At 40.5% G+C, this 17,738-nt stretch overlaps 3 protein-coding genes across 5 annotated transcripts; 2 read left to right on the top strand and 1 right to left on the bottom strand.

Moving 5' to 3' along the window:
• The first annotated feature begins 61 nt into the window (after nucleotides 1-61).
• On the top strand, nucleotides 62-3,131 carry LOC135499676 (COP9 signalosome complex subunit 8-like). Its single transcript, XM_064790591.1, has 6 exons — nucleotides 62-143; nucleotides 663-733; nucleotides 1,226-1,404; nucleotides 1,665-1,772; nucleotides 2,166-2,228; nucleotides 2,693-3,131. Exons 1-6 carry the CDS (start codon nucleotides 78-80, stop codon nucleotides 2,770-2,772), a joined length of 567 nt encoding a protein of 188 aa, XP_064646661.1. The 5' UTR covers nucleotides 62-77; the 3' UTR covers nucleotides 2,773-3,131.
• A 515-nt stretch (nucleotides 3,132-3,646) lies between these two features.
• LOC135499686 (tubulin polyglutamylase complex subunit 1-like) lies at nucleotides 3,647-11,247 on the top strand. 3 transcript variants are annotated; one of them, XM_064790607.1, is made up of 8 exons: nucleotides 3,647-3,730; nucleotides 4,787-4,877; nucleotides 5,065-5,195; nucleotides 6,702-6,740; nucleotides 7,835-7,898; nucleotides 8,405-8,520; nucleotides 8,982-9,117; nucleotides 9,582-11,247. In XM_064790607.1, the coding sequence occupies exons 1-8, from the start codon at nucleotides 3,661-3,663 to the stop codon at nucleotides 9,742-9,744; spliced, it is 810 nt and encodes a 269-aa protein (XP_064646677.1). In that variant the 5' UTR covers nucleotides 3,647-3,660; the 3' UTR covers nucleotides 9,745-11,247. The 3 variants fall into 3 exon arrangements, with proteins under 3 accessions (XP_064646677.1, XP_064646676.1, XP_064646678.1); XM_064790606.1 differs by lacking the exon at nucleotides 6,702-6,740 and adding an exon at nucleotides 5,822-5,890; XM_064790608.1 differs by lacking the exon at nucleotides 6,702-6,740.
• A 594-nt stretch (nucleotides 11,248-11,841) lies between these two features.
• Nucleotides 11,842-13,194, bottom strand: LOC135499410 (keratin-associated protein 16-1-like). The gene is given in 3 exon segments (XM_064790154.1): nucleotides 11,842-11,908; nucleotides 11,910-12,713; nucleotides 13,025-13,194. Coding segments are annotated over 3 exon segments (1,041 nt in total).
• Between the last annotated feature and the right edge of the window lie 4,544 nt (nucleotides 13,195-17,738).

Raw genomic sequence — 17,738 nt, 5'->3', positions numbered from 1 at the left:
TAGGGAAGTTATAATTTTAGAATGCTTTAAATACAAAATTATCAGGCAATTTCTGCGGCACATTCTGAAAATTCAACATGGCGGTCGAGGAGAGCACCGACTACGTAAAACTCATAAATACACTCGAACAGCAAGAAATTGAGGTGTGCTATTGAAAGTTCGTTACTGTCTATGTATGAAGTATAAAATTATGCACATTTTTGCCAAGTTTCAAATCGATATCCTGTTTAACGACTGAGATATTAGCAAAAGAGTGCAAGATTTTAGTTGTCATTTTTCAGATTTTTCAACCTCGGCTCCAGGTTTACTGTATCGCGGATTGACCATGTACATGATGTACACACTTTCTACTACAAGCTTACTAGACTATTTTAATCTACTGGCAGGTTTTCCTTCCATGAAAACACTGTGATGCAGCAGCCCGCCAACCTCGTGTCAACCTGATTATGATTTGCAGTTGAGTTGCGCAACGCAGTGTGTAAGTGTGTTCTTTGAAAGGAAGGGCTAGCGTAAGAGAGGTCATGTCTGTTATGCTGATGGAACTGAAACCATCAATCATCGTATCTGGAACTGAAGGTCCGAAGTGTTCTGGATATTTTTAAAGGCCCATCTGGTATCTTCCTCAGCATGAAGACTTCGTTAACTTCTTCTTTTATTTACAGTCACCAGGTGGGATTGCTACTCCACAAGTTTATGGACAACTTTTAGCAGCATACCTTCTTCAGAACGATCTGTAAGTTACTACCAAGTGTCTTAACTAAAGAAAGAATAAAGAATGTATTTTGGGGAATTGGTGAAGCGTGGAATAATAGAGTCCTTGGGCATCCTTGGGCTCCAAAATGGGGAGAGAGTGTGGTTTTAGAATGGGCTGTTGCACAATTGTTTAGAACCCATCTCCTGAAGGAGATCTGTTGAATGGTAATACCAAAATGGTGTCTATCCTCTTGGATCTTGACCAGACTGTCGCTGTTGTTGAATAAGACTTAAAACAATTGTTCCTTGACCTTGTATAAATGTATCTGGCATCTATGTCATGAGCAAGCAAAAGACCAATAACTTAGCAATTGGGGCCTAAACATCGTGGCAGAAAAAACGCTCATCCCGCCTTGGGAGGAGGAACACATACACCCCCTGGAGAATAACCACTCCAGCTCCCAATTGCAGAGTGAACGCTGAATAAGAAGAAGAGTCATTTCAATTGATGACTAAATGTTCACTTTTACAGCCCCAACTCAAAATATCTGTGGAAGAGAATACCAGCTGCTGTGAAGACAGCAAATCCTGAACTAGGAAATATTTGGTCTGTCGGACAAAAAATATGGCTCAGAGATTTCCCTGGGGTCTATGAATCCCTCAAGAAGGAGTGGTCAGAAAGTATTCAACCGCTAATGACGGCTTTAGCGGGTGAGTGTTTTTCTTTCAATTTTAGATATCAAGTTATTTGCTGTGAACACTGCCAAGTTCAAATTCAGTGTCAGAAGAAAAGTGCAATTTACATGCTTCACTTGATCAGTTTATGACTCTGGGGAGAATTTTCAGTAAACCTGGTTGAGAATCAGGGTTTTTGTTGAGATGTTGATGTAGATCAATATGCATTGTATGTTCAAAATGGAATTGTTTCTTTTTAAAATGATTAAAAAGATATTCATTGATCCCTTTTTCAGATTCGACGAGAAAACGAGCACTTTTATTAGTATCGCAAGCTTATTCTTCAATATGTATAGAGGACTTCTCTGCATTTGTTGGAGTCCCTGCAAGTGATGCTGCAAAAAGTAAGTGAATGCTTCTGGAAATTAATTGACAGGGCTGATAGATCTGCTGGTTTGCTTAGTTCATTTGCATGAAGAACCATTTATTTCCGCATATCATATCGGCAATCTTTTGCACCAGACTGATAGATGAAGACCACCAAGAACACATATGTGACCCATCACAGCAAATCCAGGCGCATGTCGCACAGAAGATGAGCCTCAATGACACCAGGAAATAATGGAAGAAATTGATGTGCTCATATTTCACAAAAGGCAGACAATAGAGAAATGAACAAACAGTCCGTCTCAACCTGCCAAGCTCAGAGCGACATGCGCCTGCTTTTGCTGTGACGGGTCACATATTGTCATGCATGTAGGTTTTAAAATGCTGACTTGTTACTTTTTTCATTTCAGTTGCAATAGAAGAAGGGTGGCAAGCAGATTCACAGTCCAAAATGATAATGCCCAAAAAGCCAGGTGAGAGTGGTGGTGACTATTTTTGTACAAGATGCCCATTGTTTCGTTTGTGCTATTAGTATTACTGGAGAGAATCTAAATCCTCACTCTTTTATGGAAAAAATGTCATTGCTAAAAATTAAATGTGATTGAGATAACGGGCATGTCCATGTACATGTATCTGCTAGATGTTGAACGGTGAACCCAATGTTGCCATTTCCATGATGGTGATTCAAATAGATATGGGAAAAGGCTTATGCCGTTAGTTAAATCTTTGATATTTGTAATTGAATTTGAAATTTCTAATTTTGTAAATACGTACTAAATATGAACTTCAGCATTTCCATTGTGAAGACAGATCTACAATTACTTTAAATACCAAGTTTTCAGCTATTTGTATGCATAAAAACTGCAGGGGTGGGGAATATTTGCCCCTCTCACAAGGCCTTTTCTAGCTATAATTGCAAAAATTGTCTTCATTTCAGTTCCAACCGTATCAACCATTATTCCTGGTGAGCAACAGTTAGCAAGACTTACAGAATTCGTCGCATTTTTGGAAAATTAGACATTGCATTTCTTTGAGGAATATAGACACTTTGATGGTGTATTATGTGCTGATGTGACATTCATTGGAGGAAAGAAGTTTGGATTGAACAGAGGTTGAGTTCTCACCTATCCATAATGTTTCAAAGAAGAAGCTGTTGGGGGGGGGGGGAGGTTCAGTGAGGAGTTGCTCCCACTGTGAAATTTCTGTAAAAGTTTTGGAAAAAATGCCAGGAGTATAAATGTGAGAAGAATGGCTAGTCCAGCTTACTTACATGGACATGTTTACCAAGATAAGGCTTCTGGTTGTTTAACGGAACTACAAGAAATGTCTTTTGTTATGAAAAATGTATACATTACTGAATAAATCTTTTTTGAAAATGTCAATTGTCATGTTGTAGGTTCATTTTGATGTCATGCCATGTTCCTAACATTATTATATATTTTTATAAGGAAGTGCAACGTGACAAGAATGTGACCTTGGACTATTCACTTCAGTCAGAATGAGGCAGGTCACCCTAAACAGGCTCCACCGGTGTATAGTAATATTTAAAATTGTCAAAAGAAAATTTAGTTGTCATTAAACGAAAATATAGCATTTCATCACATTTTTGTGTACATGTAAGATGAATTAGGAGTTGTCTAAAAATGTAAGTGTCCACCAGTCCAGCGGTGGCCATCTTGGACTCCACTTGTAGTCCAAGGATGAAGTCAGAAGAAATAAAGCCAGAACATCTGCAATCTAATGCCCAGGTCTATGCAAGGAATGAAGAATGAAGAATGAAGAAATGGTAAAAAGGAAGATGGACTTTCCCTTTAACAGTTCTGATATTAGTTCCACGGCCTTGGGATAGCCGGCGCCACTGTCGATGGTGCTGCCACCATGCAGGAGAATGTTGAACATGGCATCATGGCAGAAAGGAGAAAACTGACTTCGAATCCCGAGTCAAATATGCCTGAAAATGACAGGCAGTATTTAGGTATACTCTTATATTTTATTGCAACGTTTAGTCATGAGACTTCACTATGTCGTCAAGAAATTTGATTGATTTTGGGCTCCTCCAAAGGGATGAAAACATTTTATTTCGATGACAGTTCCAAGTTTGCTTTTTGTTGACATTAGATACGGGTATACATTGTGACAGTGTCACGTGTGTGTGAGTGCGGTGTGTGTGCAGTATGTGTGCAGTATGTGTGCAGTGTGTCTCCAGTGTGTGTACAGTGTGTGTGCAGTGTGTGTGCAGTGTGTGTACAGTGTGTGTGCAGTGTGTATCTTATGACATGTGAATAACATGGTCATGGACTTGGCCTACTTTCTACACATTTTCTTCACCAATGGGCCTGACTGAAGCATTAACGACCAATTTTTGCTCCAATGGATGATGCCTACATTTTCGTCGGTCAGATCAGGTGGTACTGCGGCATTGGTCCAGCATGCCAGTAGGCCTACTGCTGGTACCGTGATAAAAGAGTAACGTCGAATGTCCTATTTTCATTTTCCTCGCAGGACCTTGATTATTGTCAATGTTATATCAAGTGAAAATTTGCTAAATTATGTCCACGATCAAGCAGCAATATTAAGAACACCTCTGATTTTAGGCAGACAGTATATTGGTGGGCTAAATATTATTCATTAAACTCTTCTAAAAAAGACTGAATATGAGATACTGCGTCACTCGTCATTATCTTTATTTAGCATCAAAGAAGAAAGACTATTGTACTCCCTTCCAAAGTCAAGTGAACATTTAATATTGCAGTTCTTGATTGAAGTGGAAGCATCAGAATGCATAATGATAATTAGCCATTGCGCTGATCCAGCGGTTGTGGCTAACATGTAGGCCCCCCCCTAGCTGTTTGAGAAACTTCTTTTGGCGTCATCATCTGCCATGTTGGAGGGACAGACAAAAGCAAGCCCATGCAAATTACCATGACAGCACTTGATTCAGTTAATTCAGGCATGACAAATTATTGTTCTGCGCTCCAACATGACTGACCGTGAAAACACTCTAGATGTCTTTTTGTACTCTACTCTGCAGAGCGGACTGGAGCAAGTGCACAAATCCGTGACGCCCTGGCAAAAATCATTGAAAACCGTCCCCTTGAACCTGTGGCTTTCTTGGCAGATTAGTAAGTATTTGAAGGCGTGAAATGATTATTATGCGATCTGTAACAAGCTTTCGTAAGAAAAATAAAAGATTTGGCTTTGTGATGAAACATTCAATATAAAAGGCAGCTGGCTAGGGACTCCAATAAATGACTATAATTATAAACGCCGGGAATTTTTCATCTCAATTTTGTCTTATCGCACGTACAGCTTTGAATCCTTCGACTCCGGTGCGGACGTCACAACCAAGGCGTTCAGACAGATCACACTGACCCACCACTCGAAGCCGGCATTCGACACAAACCTTCGTATTGCTTATGATATCCTCAGTACGAAAAAAGGTGGGTAGTGATGGTTCGACTAAATTCATTTTTCTGCCTGGAGAGGGAAAGATGTAGCATAGAACATGGAGAAGTTTTTGTGAAGAATGTGAGTTGCATACCCTATGTCCCGTCATGAAGTGACTGATAAGGTTGCAAAATTTTCGAAAAAAGGTGGATATTCAAAAGATGTATAAAAGATATCCATGAGAGACACTCCCAAAAACCTATTTTTGACATTAGAAGTGCCTAAATATTAAAAATAAGTAGCCAAATTTTACATTCTAGCTAAAAACCAAAAAGTGAAAGATTTCTTTACCTTGAATTCAGGGTGGGGGGGGGGGGGGCTAGAAATAAGTGAAGGCTTTGTTCATTCACTTGGCCCTGACAGCCTTCCCAAAGTTTTTGATTTCTATGACGGAAGGACACTTTTAACCATGTGGCTTTAGTTTAAAATTGAAAAAGTGGGTGCCCTTCAAAATTTCTAATGTCTTGCCCTAATCCCTTTGTGTTTTGTCCAAGTCAAGTGTGAAACCTTTATTAGTCATTAGCGTGTACACGTGTGGTGTGTCCTTCTTTGTCGAATGATTTTCAGCACCTTGTTCTATTTTGTTGTTACATTTTCGTTACTGATGATTTTATTCCAGTCATTAAGAATCTGACCCGCAGTCCTGGTTACCCAGAGTGCCTTGGAGCGCCCGTGCAGTCGGATTTTTGTAAGAGTGACCCCCCATGTTTGTTTGCATTGTCTCACGTGTAATGCCTTCCCAATCTAATGTCTTTCACATCTTCTGGGGGTTTGACCAGTAAGAACTGATCATATTTTTATTCATCCTCTGTAGGACTAAATAGTTACTATGACCTTGATAGTCCCGTTGAGTTTGATAAGTGATTTTGACTTCGATTCTAAGGCATTTTGACTTTGATTTGTCACTGATCATGTTGACTTTGATTAGTTGCTTTGACCTTGATTAGTCACTTCAACATTGAATAGTCACTTTTACCTTCATTTCGGCCTCCTGATTAGTCATTTTGACTTGATTGGTCACTTCTACATTAGTCATGTTGACTTTGGTCAGTCACTTTTACGTTGAGGAGTCACTTTAACCTTGGATAGTCACTTTTGGTTGGATTAGTCGCTGTGTTTGACTTTGATTGGCATTGATTGACATTGATTAGTCACTTTGGCTTTAATTAGTCAATTTGACATTGATTAGTCACTTTGGCTTTAATTAGTCAATTTGACATCGATTAGTAACTTTGGCTTTAATTACATGAATTAGTCAATTTGACATTGATTAGTCACTTTGGCTTTAATTAGTCAATTTGACATTGATTAGTCACTTTGGCTTTAATTAGTCAATTTGACATTGATTAGTCACTGTGATTGAATTACCGTACCATTGTCTGTCGCCATCTAATGTTCAGGGTAATCCCGGTTGCGTGAATCCTGCATCAGTTCTTATTGGTTACCCCTCCTCCTTCCCTCAATTAGTCAATACCTTCTCTCCTATCTTTCATTACCAGTTCGATATAAGTATGTCAACTTGAGGAAAAGCCACGAGTGTAAGTCAAGTGCGTGAATTTAATCGAGTCCAAAAGCACAAAATTGTACAGAAAATAGCACTGTGCTTACATCAGTATTATTTGGTCTAGTTTTACCAATGATAGTACAAATACAAGGCACTATTGCAGCGTGTACATATTATTTTGCAAAATTACATCATACGATGAGGTTTTGTAATGCACTGTAAGATATTTTCAAAGTCATGCTGTGCTGCACTGGTTCAAAATGCAAGAGAAGCGCCTGGTTTGAATTCTTTTCCTAGGTGTGAGGCTGGCATGTGTATGCTCACCCTATCTCTCTTAAAACCACCGTCCAAACACAACATTCGGAAAAGTAAAGGCGATATTGTCACAAAGTCTTGCTTTGTTGGTAGGCATACTTCATGCTTGCTAATTGTTTATCCTCTTTAAAAAACCTATCATTTTTATAACAAATCACGCTGAGGGTTAGGATTGGGATCATAAAGTGCCCAGCAAAGGAGTGTGTTTTATCGCAGCGCCCTTTAATATTTATCAGTGTGGTGAGTAATGAAAATATTGCTTGTCTGCGGGTAATGAAATGTCGATGACTGTGTTTAATATCGATCACACTAAACACCGATTCTAGTCGCAAGTACTGCGCTTACCATTTTTAATGAGAGATTTTTGTTGCACGCAATCAAGATCAAAGGTCGCTGCCCAATCTTCACAAAAGTGTTTCAGGGGTTCAATATCTAAAGGTAGCGTGATAAGTTAATGATAAAATATCGCTTTCTACTTAACATTCCCGTAAAAACGTCACTCCTACAAATAACATTTCCATGATTAACGAACATACACTGCTAACGGGTAGATTATTGTTTCTAGGATCTAATTTAGCTCCACTACAGCCTCAAAGGGGTACGCCATTCATTATTACTTGTGATCCAGTTAACATCATGAGACATAACACAAAGATTCCTTGTATTTGTGATTCGAAGTCTCAGAGTGACTTTGCCTGAGCAAGAAAAAGCTAAAAAAGGTGGAAATACACTGAGTTCTATCCATCGGACAGTTGATGCTACTAAACTGTCTCCTTTTCCGCTATTACAGTAAGTTCGCTTGATCTTTTCCAGTTGCCAAGAATCTCAAGGGCATCAATGGAGCAGTCTATCTCGAGCTGCTCGACATGGTCTGCAAGTAAGTCGGACTCGTAGTATTCCATTTCATCTGCTACTGAGGTGAACACCCCATTATTGTCATGTCACGAGCCTGAAGCTGTCTACTGAATATGAGATGTGAATTCCCGAGACTATCAGTGGTATAAAATCACCCTCCTTGAAGAAACCTGGTGTGAAACCTTGTCTGATGGTACAATTGAAACAGTTTCCCTCTAAGCCTATGTTACCTTACTGTTCTTTTCGAGTCCGCAGTATGAATAAAATCAATACCCGTTGGTCAAAAGTACTCAGTGGAACCTCCCTTAGAGGACACCTCTCTATTAACGACACTCATTTTGGTCCCAAATTGATTGTTTCCTTTCAATTTGACCTCTGACCTCTCTATTAAGCACTTGTCAGTCCCGAGGGTGTTCTTAATAGAGAGATTCTACTGCATACTGTAGTAACTAAATGACTGGTATATGACTGAGGAAGCCAGATCTTGTTCATCGTTTTAAGCTAGAGCACAACGACGCTTCTTTCCAGGGGATTTCCCACGCCAATCATCGAGCGTCTTCTGAGCAAAATCGGGTGTCGGAACCACGAGGCGGTTGTATTTGATATATTCAAAACTGGCCTGTTCACTTGCTTTGTATTAAAAGGTAGGCTCATTTTTGGTAACCAGTTAGAGGGAGACTATAAGCAGGAGCAGAGGGGCTGATTTGGCCATCTTCAGGTGACTAATATACACAGTAAGGGCCCTGGGTCATGACAGATTCAGCACTAAATGTATTCTGCGTACAAGCGTGAATCATTTCGACATACTGTGAGATGTGAGAGACCCCTATTGGCGACTTTGTGTAACTTTATCTTGCCTGTCTAGCTGCTGCCTATATTGTCCCTTTAAAACTTATATAGCGCCCGATTTGAAGAACTAAAGAAGTATCACAAAACATTGCCTGGAAAGATGTCTAGCTGTTCGACTGAGGAGTGTTTGAATCTCTGTCAGTCGACCCAAGGATGGACTGTAAAGGGATTCGGGCATGACGTGGTAAACACGTCACCCGCAGCGAAAGGGTTAATATCTGTCAGGGCTTCTCTGCAATTCTCCGTTTCATTTCAGATTATCTCGCTCAAGCCGAATCTCTCTTTAAAAGTCTCGACATCCATGATACGGGCAAGGCAAATAAGATCCTTTGTGATGCCGTCCTGCAGCAGCTATTCCTGGCTGTAAACGGAACTAACGATGAGATCAACTCGTAAGTTTTAGAAATACAGTAGAACCTCTCTATTAGGGACAACCTTGGGACTGACAAGTGCTGTCCTTAACAGAGAGATGTCCTGATTGGAGAGGTTGAATTAACTGGCATAACCAATTTGGGACCAAAACAAGTGTCCTTTGGGACCCAAATTGGTTGTTTCCATTCAATTTGACCTCTTTAATCAGGACACCTCTCTATAAAGGACATCATTTGTCAGTCCAAAGAGGTTCTACTGTATCTGAAATCACATGCGACAATATTTGTGGTGGTCATCACGCAGGTCAATATCAAATTCAGCATTTACCGGTTTTACGCACAGATGCGAAACACTTTTGCCGCACATAGCAGCGATTATAATTGCAGATAGCTTAAGATTTAATGTTCCCCTTTGAATGAAAGCTTCCTTTCATTGATGTATCCAAAATAAACGTCTTCGACTCTTCTTCTGATGCCGTTTTCAGTGTGCTTGAGGTTGGCTATTCCCTCAGCCCGGACAAGATCTATGGTGCGCTGACAAAGGCCATGGCGGGCTCGTCAAGGAATTCTACTACTACGATTAGTTGTGATCAGTTCTTAGTCCAGGCTGCAGATTCGTTTTTGACAAAAGTTAATCGAGTGAGATAAGGCCAAAAAAAGTTAATGTTATGTTTCTGGCTTCATGGTCAACTGAAAATGGATGCGGTCGTGTGGGGTTTTTTTCTGTGATAATTTTTATTACTTTTAGTAAGCTAATTTGGCGATATTCAATCTACTAACACAGAGGTTAAAAACAGCACAGATTCAGAAAGAATGAAAATTAGCTGCCATTACATAATGAAATGCTCGCGTGTTGTGTCCCTACTCCCGCCGCCCCGTAGTGGCATGCGGTCAAACAATGCTGAATAATGTATACAAATCAATGCACGCCAATGATGAGTCATGCATATAATGGGTAGTTCAAATAAAAGCCACGTGGGGCTCAGGTGCAGGATATCGTCTGCTGGCTGCTGAATGGGAAAATAAAAAGATATTGACGCACAGGGGTTGGAATTGATGCATGTGGAAACCAGAAACATAACATTAACTTTTTTGACCTGACGTGTACTTTTTAAGACGGACTGTGATGACAGTGACTTTTTTGCCAAATCAAATTAAACCTCAGCAATTCTGACATATGTCAGCGTTGGAAACTGACGTTGGTCTAATTAGGCCCAAGGTATGTACATTCCTTGTCCTGTGAAATCAGCACCCATCCATACAGCAGTGAATTGTGTCTTTGGTTTTAATCATGAAGTTGGTTATGTGAAGTGAGCATAGTTTTTTCTGTGCTATTTCTAAAGAAATCACTATTTTCGTACCACTTCTTATGATCACAAATGTATTGTAAATTATTCTGAAATAGTGTGAGTGTATTTGAGGGGTCTATAAACAGGAGCCAGGGAGACAAATTTGTTGTCTTTAGGTCACCAGTATGCTGGGTTAATAAAGCCCTGGGTTGTGTTTGATTCAGCAATGCTATAGCTTTGATGTACTGTCAGATAAGAGAGACTCCTGTCAACCCTTCGTTTGACTTAATCTAACCTTCCTGGCTCTTGCCTATATTGTCCCTTCAAAGGCCTACACCGTTCGTTAAAAGTTTTGAATTTGTAATTGAATTTAAAAATGTCCATTTGCGGAAATACGTACTAAATATAAATTTCAACATTGCTGTTGTGTAAATTGATATACAAATACTATGAATACCAAGTTTAAACCAATTTCAACATTGCCGTTGTGTAGTCTGATATACAAATACTATGAATACCAAGTTTAAACAAATTTCAACATTGCCGTTGTGTGGACTGATATACAAATACTATGAATACCAAGTTTAAACAAATTTCGACATTGCCGTTGTGTGGACTGATATACAAATTCCGGTACTATGAATACCAAGTTTAAACAAATTTTTACTCACAATAACTGCACTACAGCATTTTGTATTAGTGGATTTCTATTGAACTGGACCACCAGTAATTACGAACGGTGTACCCCTTTAACCCTTATTGATGCATTTAATGTAGGATGTGACTATTTTTATAATTTATATATCGAACATTCCAATACTACTTTCTTCAGTGTATGAATTGAGTACCAAATAAATAATACTGCTGAAATTTTGTTTATGTCTTCAATGAACTCAGTTCTGTCTGTACTATAAAAGTAGGACCATACATTTCGGAGGTCCAAAAAAGGGTACCAGTAGGACTAAGTAGGCCCTGGTCCCACCTTTATTGTGACTTGTCATGCACAATGTGCAAAGCGCCGCTTCCCATAGTGCCATGGAACATTGACTACCAAAACATCAGAAATACCCGCTGGTGTGGCTTACAGATCTTTAGTCAATGACTGATGACCTGTGCATACAATAACATTTAGATAACACTGTTCATGGAGTATAAATAGCCAATTATAATACATGCAATATAGAGCACCCCAAGAGGCCTCTTCAAAATGGCACCCGATACCGGTATTCACGAGGACGACCTGTATAAAAAACATAAAAGATTTGAGAAAGGGCAAGTAAGTCTGACCGTGAACAGCCGTTGTCGCATGATCAAAATCTGTTCACAGCAGGGGTTTATTGTAGAGCTGGAATCTGCCTGTTATGGACGTGACGTCCGGGTTGGATGTGACATGGTTGTGACGTGTCTTCCTCCAAAAGTGTGGTTGTTGGGACGTGCTGCACGTTGTTGCTGGTTGCTAGCCTGCACCCTGGTTGACCATCAGGAGACCTCTTCTTTGACAGTCCATCATCAGGAGACACCTTGCAGTTAACCATCACTGGCATCAGGAGACATCTTCTTTAACGGTCGACCATCAGGAGACATCTTCTTTAACAGTTGACCATCAGGGGACATCTTCTTTGACAGTCGACCATCAGGAAACATCTTCTTTGACAGTTGACCACCAGAACACATATTCTTTGACAATTGACCATCAGAAGACATCTTTGACAGTAAACCATCAGGAGATATCTTCTTTGACAGTCGACCATCGGGAAACATCTTCTTTGACAGTCGACCATCAGGAGACATTTTCTTTAACAGTAGACCAGCAGGGGACATCTTCTTTGACAGTTGACCATCAGGAGACATCTTCTTTAACAGTTGACCATCAGGAGACATCTTCTTTGACAGTCGACCATCAGGACACATCTTTGACAGTCGACCATCAGGAGACATTTTCTTTAACAGTAGACCAGCAGGGGACATCTTCTTTGACAGTTGACCATCAGGAGACATCTTCTTTGACAGTTGACCATCAGGAGACATCTTCTTTGACAGTCGACCATCAGGACACATCTTTGACAGTCGACCATCAGGAGACATTTTCTTTAACAGTAGACCAGCAGGGGACATCTTCTTTGACAGTTGACCATCAGGAGACATCTTCTTTGACAATCGACCATCAGGAGACATCTTCTTTGACAGTCGACCATCAGGAAACATCTTCTTTAACAGTTGACCAGCAGGGGACATCTTCTTTGACAGTTGACCATCAGGAGACATCTTCTTTGACAGTTGACCATCAGGAGACGTTCCCTATCACAGTTGACCCAAAGGAGACATCCCCTTTAACAATTGACAAACTGGAGACATCCCTTTTAACAATTGACCATCAGAAGACATCCCCTTTAAAAGTAGACCATTAGGAGACATCTTTTTCGAACCCATTGACCATAAGGAGGCGCATCTTCTTTGACAGTTGACCAACAGGAGACAACTTATTTGACAGTCGACCGTCAGGCGACATCTTCTTTAACAGTAGACCAGCAGGGCACATCTTCTTTGACAGTTGACCATCAGGAGACATCTTCTTTGACAGCTGACCATCAGGAGACATCTTCTTTAACAGTCGACCATCAGGAGACATCTTCTTTTACAGCAGACCAGCAGGGGACATCTTCTTTGACAGTTGACCATCAGGAGACATCTTCTTTGACAGTTGACCATCAGGAGACATCTTCTTTGACAGTCGATCATCAGGAGACATCTTCTTTAACAGTAGACCAGCAGGGGACATCTTCTTTGACAGTTGATCATCAGGAGACATCCCTTATCACAGTTGACCCACAGGAGACATCCCCTTTAAAAATTGACAAACTGGAGACATCCCTTTTAACAATTGACCAACAGAAGACATCCCCTTTAAAAGTAGACCATTAGGAGACATCTTTTTCGAACCCATTGACCATCAGGAGGCGCATCTTCTTTGACAGTTGACCACCAGGAGACAACTTCATTGACAGTCGACCATCAGGAGACATCTTCTTTAACAGTAGACCAGCAGGGGACATCTTCTTTGACAGTAGACCATCAGGAGACATCTTCTTTGACAGTCGACCATCAGGAGACATCTTCTTTGACAGTCGACCATCAGGAGACATCTTCTTTAACAGTCGACCAGCAGGGGACATCTTCTTTGACAGTTGACCATCAGGAGACATCTTCTTTGACAGTTGACCATCAGGAGACATCTTCTTTAATAGTAGACAAGCAGAGGACATCTTCTTTAGCAGTCGACCATCAGGAGACATCTTCTTTGGCAGTCGACCATCAGGAGATATCTTCTTTGACAGTTGATCATCAGTAGACATCCCCTATCACAGTAGACCATCAGGGGACATCTTCTTTGACAGTTGACCATCAGGGGACATCTTCTTTGACAGTTGATCATCAGGAGACATCTTCTTTGACAGTCGACCACCAGGAGACATCTTTTTGGAACCCATTGACTAGCAGGAGACATCTTCTCTGACAGTTGACCATCAGAGGACATCTTCTTTAACAGGAGACTAGCAGGGGACATCTTCTTTGACAGTTGACCATCAGGAGACATCTTCTTCGACAGTTGACCATCAGGAGACATCTTCTTTGACAGTCGACCACCAGGAGACATCTTTTTGGAACCCATTGACTAGCAGGAGACATCTTCTCTGACAGTTGACCATCAGAGGACATCTTCTTTAACAGGAGACTAGCAGGGGACATCTTCTTTGACAGTTGACCATCAGGAGACATCTTCTTTAACAGTCGACCATCAGGAGACATCTTCTTTGACAGTTGATCATCAGGAGACATCCCTTTTAGCAATTGACCAACAGAAGACATCCCCTTTAAAAGTAGACCATTAGGAGACATCTTTTTCGAACCCATTGACCATAGGATCTTCTTTGACAGTTTACCAGCAGGAGACAACTTATTTGACAGTCGACCATCAGGAGACATCTTCTTTAACAGTAGACCAGCAGGGGACATCTTCTTTAACAGTTGACCAGCAGGGGACATCTTCTTTGACAGTTTACCATCAGGAGACATCTTCTTTGACAGTTGACCATCAGGAGACATCTTCTTTAACAGTCGACCATCAGGAGACATCTTCTTTTACAGCAGACCAGCAGTCGACCAGACCATCAGGAGACATCTTCTTTGACAGTTGACCATCAGAAGACATCTTCTTTGAAAGTCGACCATCAGGAGACATCTTCTTTGACAGTTGATCATCAGGAGACATCCCCTATCACAGTTGACCATCAGGAGACATCTTCTTTTACAGTAGACCAGCAGGGGACATCTTCTTTGACAGTTGACCATCAGGAGACATCTTCTTTGACAGTCGATCATCAGGAGACATCTTCTTTAACAGTAGACCAGCAGGGGACATCTTCTTTGACAGTTGACCATCAGGAGACATCTTCTTTGATAGTTGACCATCAGGGGACATCTTCTTTGACAGTTTTGACCATCAGGAAACATCTTCTTTGACAGTTGATCATCAGGACACATATTCTTTGACAGTAGACCAGCAGGGGACATCTTTTTTGACAGTTGACCATCAGGAGACATCTTTTTTGACAGTTGACCATCAGAAGACATCTTCTTTGAAAGTCGACCATCAGGAGACATCTTCTTTGACAGTTGATCATCAGTAGACATCCCCTATCACAGTTGACCATCAGGAGACATCTTCTTTGACAGTTGATCATCAGGAGACATCCTCTATCACAGTTGACCATCAGGAGACATCTTCTTTGACAGTCGACCATCAGGAGACATCCCCTTTAACAATTGACCAACAGGAGACATCCCTTTTAACAATTGACCATCAGAAGACATCACTTTTTACAGTTAACCATCAGGACGTCAACTGAAAACTGTGGGAAACAACCGGAGATGTTACGCTAGTGCAACAGTTTTAAAGCCCCCCCCCCCCCCCCCCCCAATTGTGGTGGATGGTAGTGCATAATAGAATTCGTTGTCGCGGGACACTCTATCCTCGGACATATTTTCCTACCACAAGGGATTTACACAGACAACATGCAATGACCATCGACAATAGGTCTTTGGGGGACATCCTCTGTTTCATTGACTATGACGTGCCGTAATGAAGTTGATCACACTAAAATCAGTTATATAACATTCACGGGTTTCTATACATTACACCATGCCAATGAAAGATGCACTGCGTTCCATATGAATGGAAGTCCCTGTCGCATACAATGATGCTAAAATGGCAGAAAATTGGTCAATTATTTTTATTCCGACATGCGTTGAACCAAGAAGTACTGCACACAGGCCTTATAAATCTATAGAAAAACCCTTGCATTTTCCCATTCCAAGAAGAAGTATACCGGATGTATTCTTGATGGTTCGCTGAAAAGACGCCCTGTCCACCCACAGTGACGACGGACAGCATGATCGCCAAGTTTGCCCGAAAGTGTGGTAAGTGCCCAACGATGTCTGAATCCAAAATTACCCTTGATTTTATCATGTAAGCTGCCCCACAGCTGATACCCCTACATGTATTCCGCACTCCGGTGTAGAAGTCAAAAATGTCCAAGGATAAAATGTCCGAGGCACAAATGATTCTACTAGGCCTCTGTCTTTCGTACCGTAGCCTTTTTACCTGTTGTCTTTTTCACCGAAGCCTGCTTCACCAGTTGCCTGTTTTGCCTGTAGCCTTGTATACCAGTTGTTTTTTTTCCTGTTGCCTTCTTTACTACCGTTTTTTAATCGTAGCCTTGTTTACCTATTCAGATGGTATAAAAATAAAATACACTCCGGACACAGTGATATTGCATGGCCTCGTCCCTCCCCTCCATGAAGAGGAAGATAACTATGACGAAATCCGCCTCGGGAGCCTAAAAAGAAGGCCTAGGCTGGTAATAGGATAATGCGATCTACGCATATCTACGATTTTGCATAGAAAAAGGGCCAAAATCAATGGGGAAACAAAACCCAGTAATCTAGCACCCATTATCCTATCCATTATCCTATTACTACAACCTGTACAGTCTGTACTGTCTGTAGGAAGTAACATTACTGGAACTTACTGCGTTATTGTTGACAGGTTTCATGCTTACTATCAAATGTTAAAATACGTTTAATAAATAGATATTCTGAAAGTATTCGTTGCTGAAGAACAGAGTTTCAGCATCGAAGTTCTAGACCCTACAATGTCCTACGGTTTAACATTCAAGAAAGAGAGTGAAGTAAACAGTTAGTTGGCTGAATGTGATATGACATACTATCAGAATCAGGTGAACTTTGCTGTTTATTGTGCCACAACGTTGACTGGACTACCGGATGTGACAGAGGTTACAATCCCGCTTGTCAAATCCATCTACCAATTTCATGTTTACTATCCAGTTAGGAAGATACTTAAGCAAATGGAAGTACCTTTACGTACGGATGATGGGGTATTTAACTCTGCTAACAATCACTACAACATAACAGAATTTTTCAGATTATGTAATGATATTTGATATGATTAGTACATTTGTTAACTTCTTTAGGACAGTTAAGTTCGTACCTTTGAAGCTTAATCTGATCACCATCCTCTACAGGTATGATACAGAAACATCTGAAGGTTTATTATTGAAGAGAGTATTACTAGTATCAACTAGATTTGATTTTAATAAAAGATATTTAGTGTGAAGGGGTAAAGGTCTGATAGAGTAGTACTTCCATTTCCTTGTAAAATTTGTTTCTTTAAGCCTAAAGAATTTATTGGAATTTTTTTTCATATTTTAAATTTTAAATTATGCTTTCCATTGGAGACTGAATTGGGTGGGTAACTGTAAAACCTTGCCGATTAAAGCTCTGCTCTGCAGCTGAAGGCCGATTCAAGCTCTGATCTGCGACCGAAGGTCGATTGAACTTGACGAACACTGATATGCTTATTTTGTGGTGGTAATCATTGAGTTGAAAAAGGACCTCCTCTAACTTCTCTCTGTATTCATACACCTGTTTAACTTCTCTGTCAATATTAACTCTAATAGTAACCACAGGCTTACCAAACTCCTTTACTACTTCAATTCCTTCCACTTTCTTTATGCCATCAAGCTCCTCAGTCTCAAAGGCAAGCTTCTTATCTACACCTTTGGGGATTAGTGGTGGAAAAGGAGGTTGTACTTGTACCCCTAGCTTATTCATCTGTTAGTCTTCCTGTGGGCTGCCATATTACTGTATGAAACGTATTTATCACAAGTAGGACAGTGAACCTTTTGGTTTCTATCACTCATTATTTAGATTAAAAAGATTTATTAAATTTCACTCATTCCAGTTATGGCATTCCAGTTATGATATTCCAGTAAT

Source organism: Lineus longissimus, chromosome 15 (assembly GCF_910592395.1).
Source record: "Lineus longissimus chromosome 15, tnLinLong1.2, whole genome shotgun sequence".
NCBI classification, from domain to species: domain Eukaryota; kingdom Metazoa; phylum Nemertea; class Pilidiophora; order Heteronemertea; family Lineidae; genus Lineus; species Lineus longissimus.
This window is presented reverse-complemented; position numbering and strand designations above follow the sequence as displayed.

What these genes read in the sequence shown, in the direction of transcription:
- LOC135499676 (XM_064790591.1), top strand. Translation starts at nt 78, where the DNA reads ATGGCGGTCGAGGAGAGCACCGACTACGTAAAACTCATAAATACACTC. An exon ending in TACCTTCTTCAGAACGATCT is followed by an intron (nt 734 to 1,225) that starts GTAAGTTACTAC and finishes TCACTTTTACAG; the next exon opens with CCCCAACTCAAAATATCTGT. An exon ending in GATAATGCCCAAAAAGCCAG is followed by an intron (nt 2,229 to 2,692) that starts GTGAGAGTGGTG and finishes TCTTCATTTCAG; the next exon opens with TTCCAACCGTATCAACCATT.
- LOC135499686 (XM_064790606.1), top strand. Translation starts at nt 3,661, where the DNA reads ATGGCAGAAAGGAGAAAACTGACTTCGAATCCCGAGTCAAATATGCCT. An exon ending in TATCCTCAGTACGAAAAAAG is followed by an intron (nt 5,196 to 5,821) that starts GTGGGTAGTGAT and finishes ATTTTATTCCAG; the next exon opens with TCATTAAGAATCTGACCCGC. An exon ending in CTGCTCGACATGGTCTGCAA is followed by an intron (nt 7,899 to 8,404) that starts GTAAGTCGGACT and finishes GCTTCTTTCCAG; the next exon opens with GGGATTTCCCACGCCAATCA.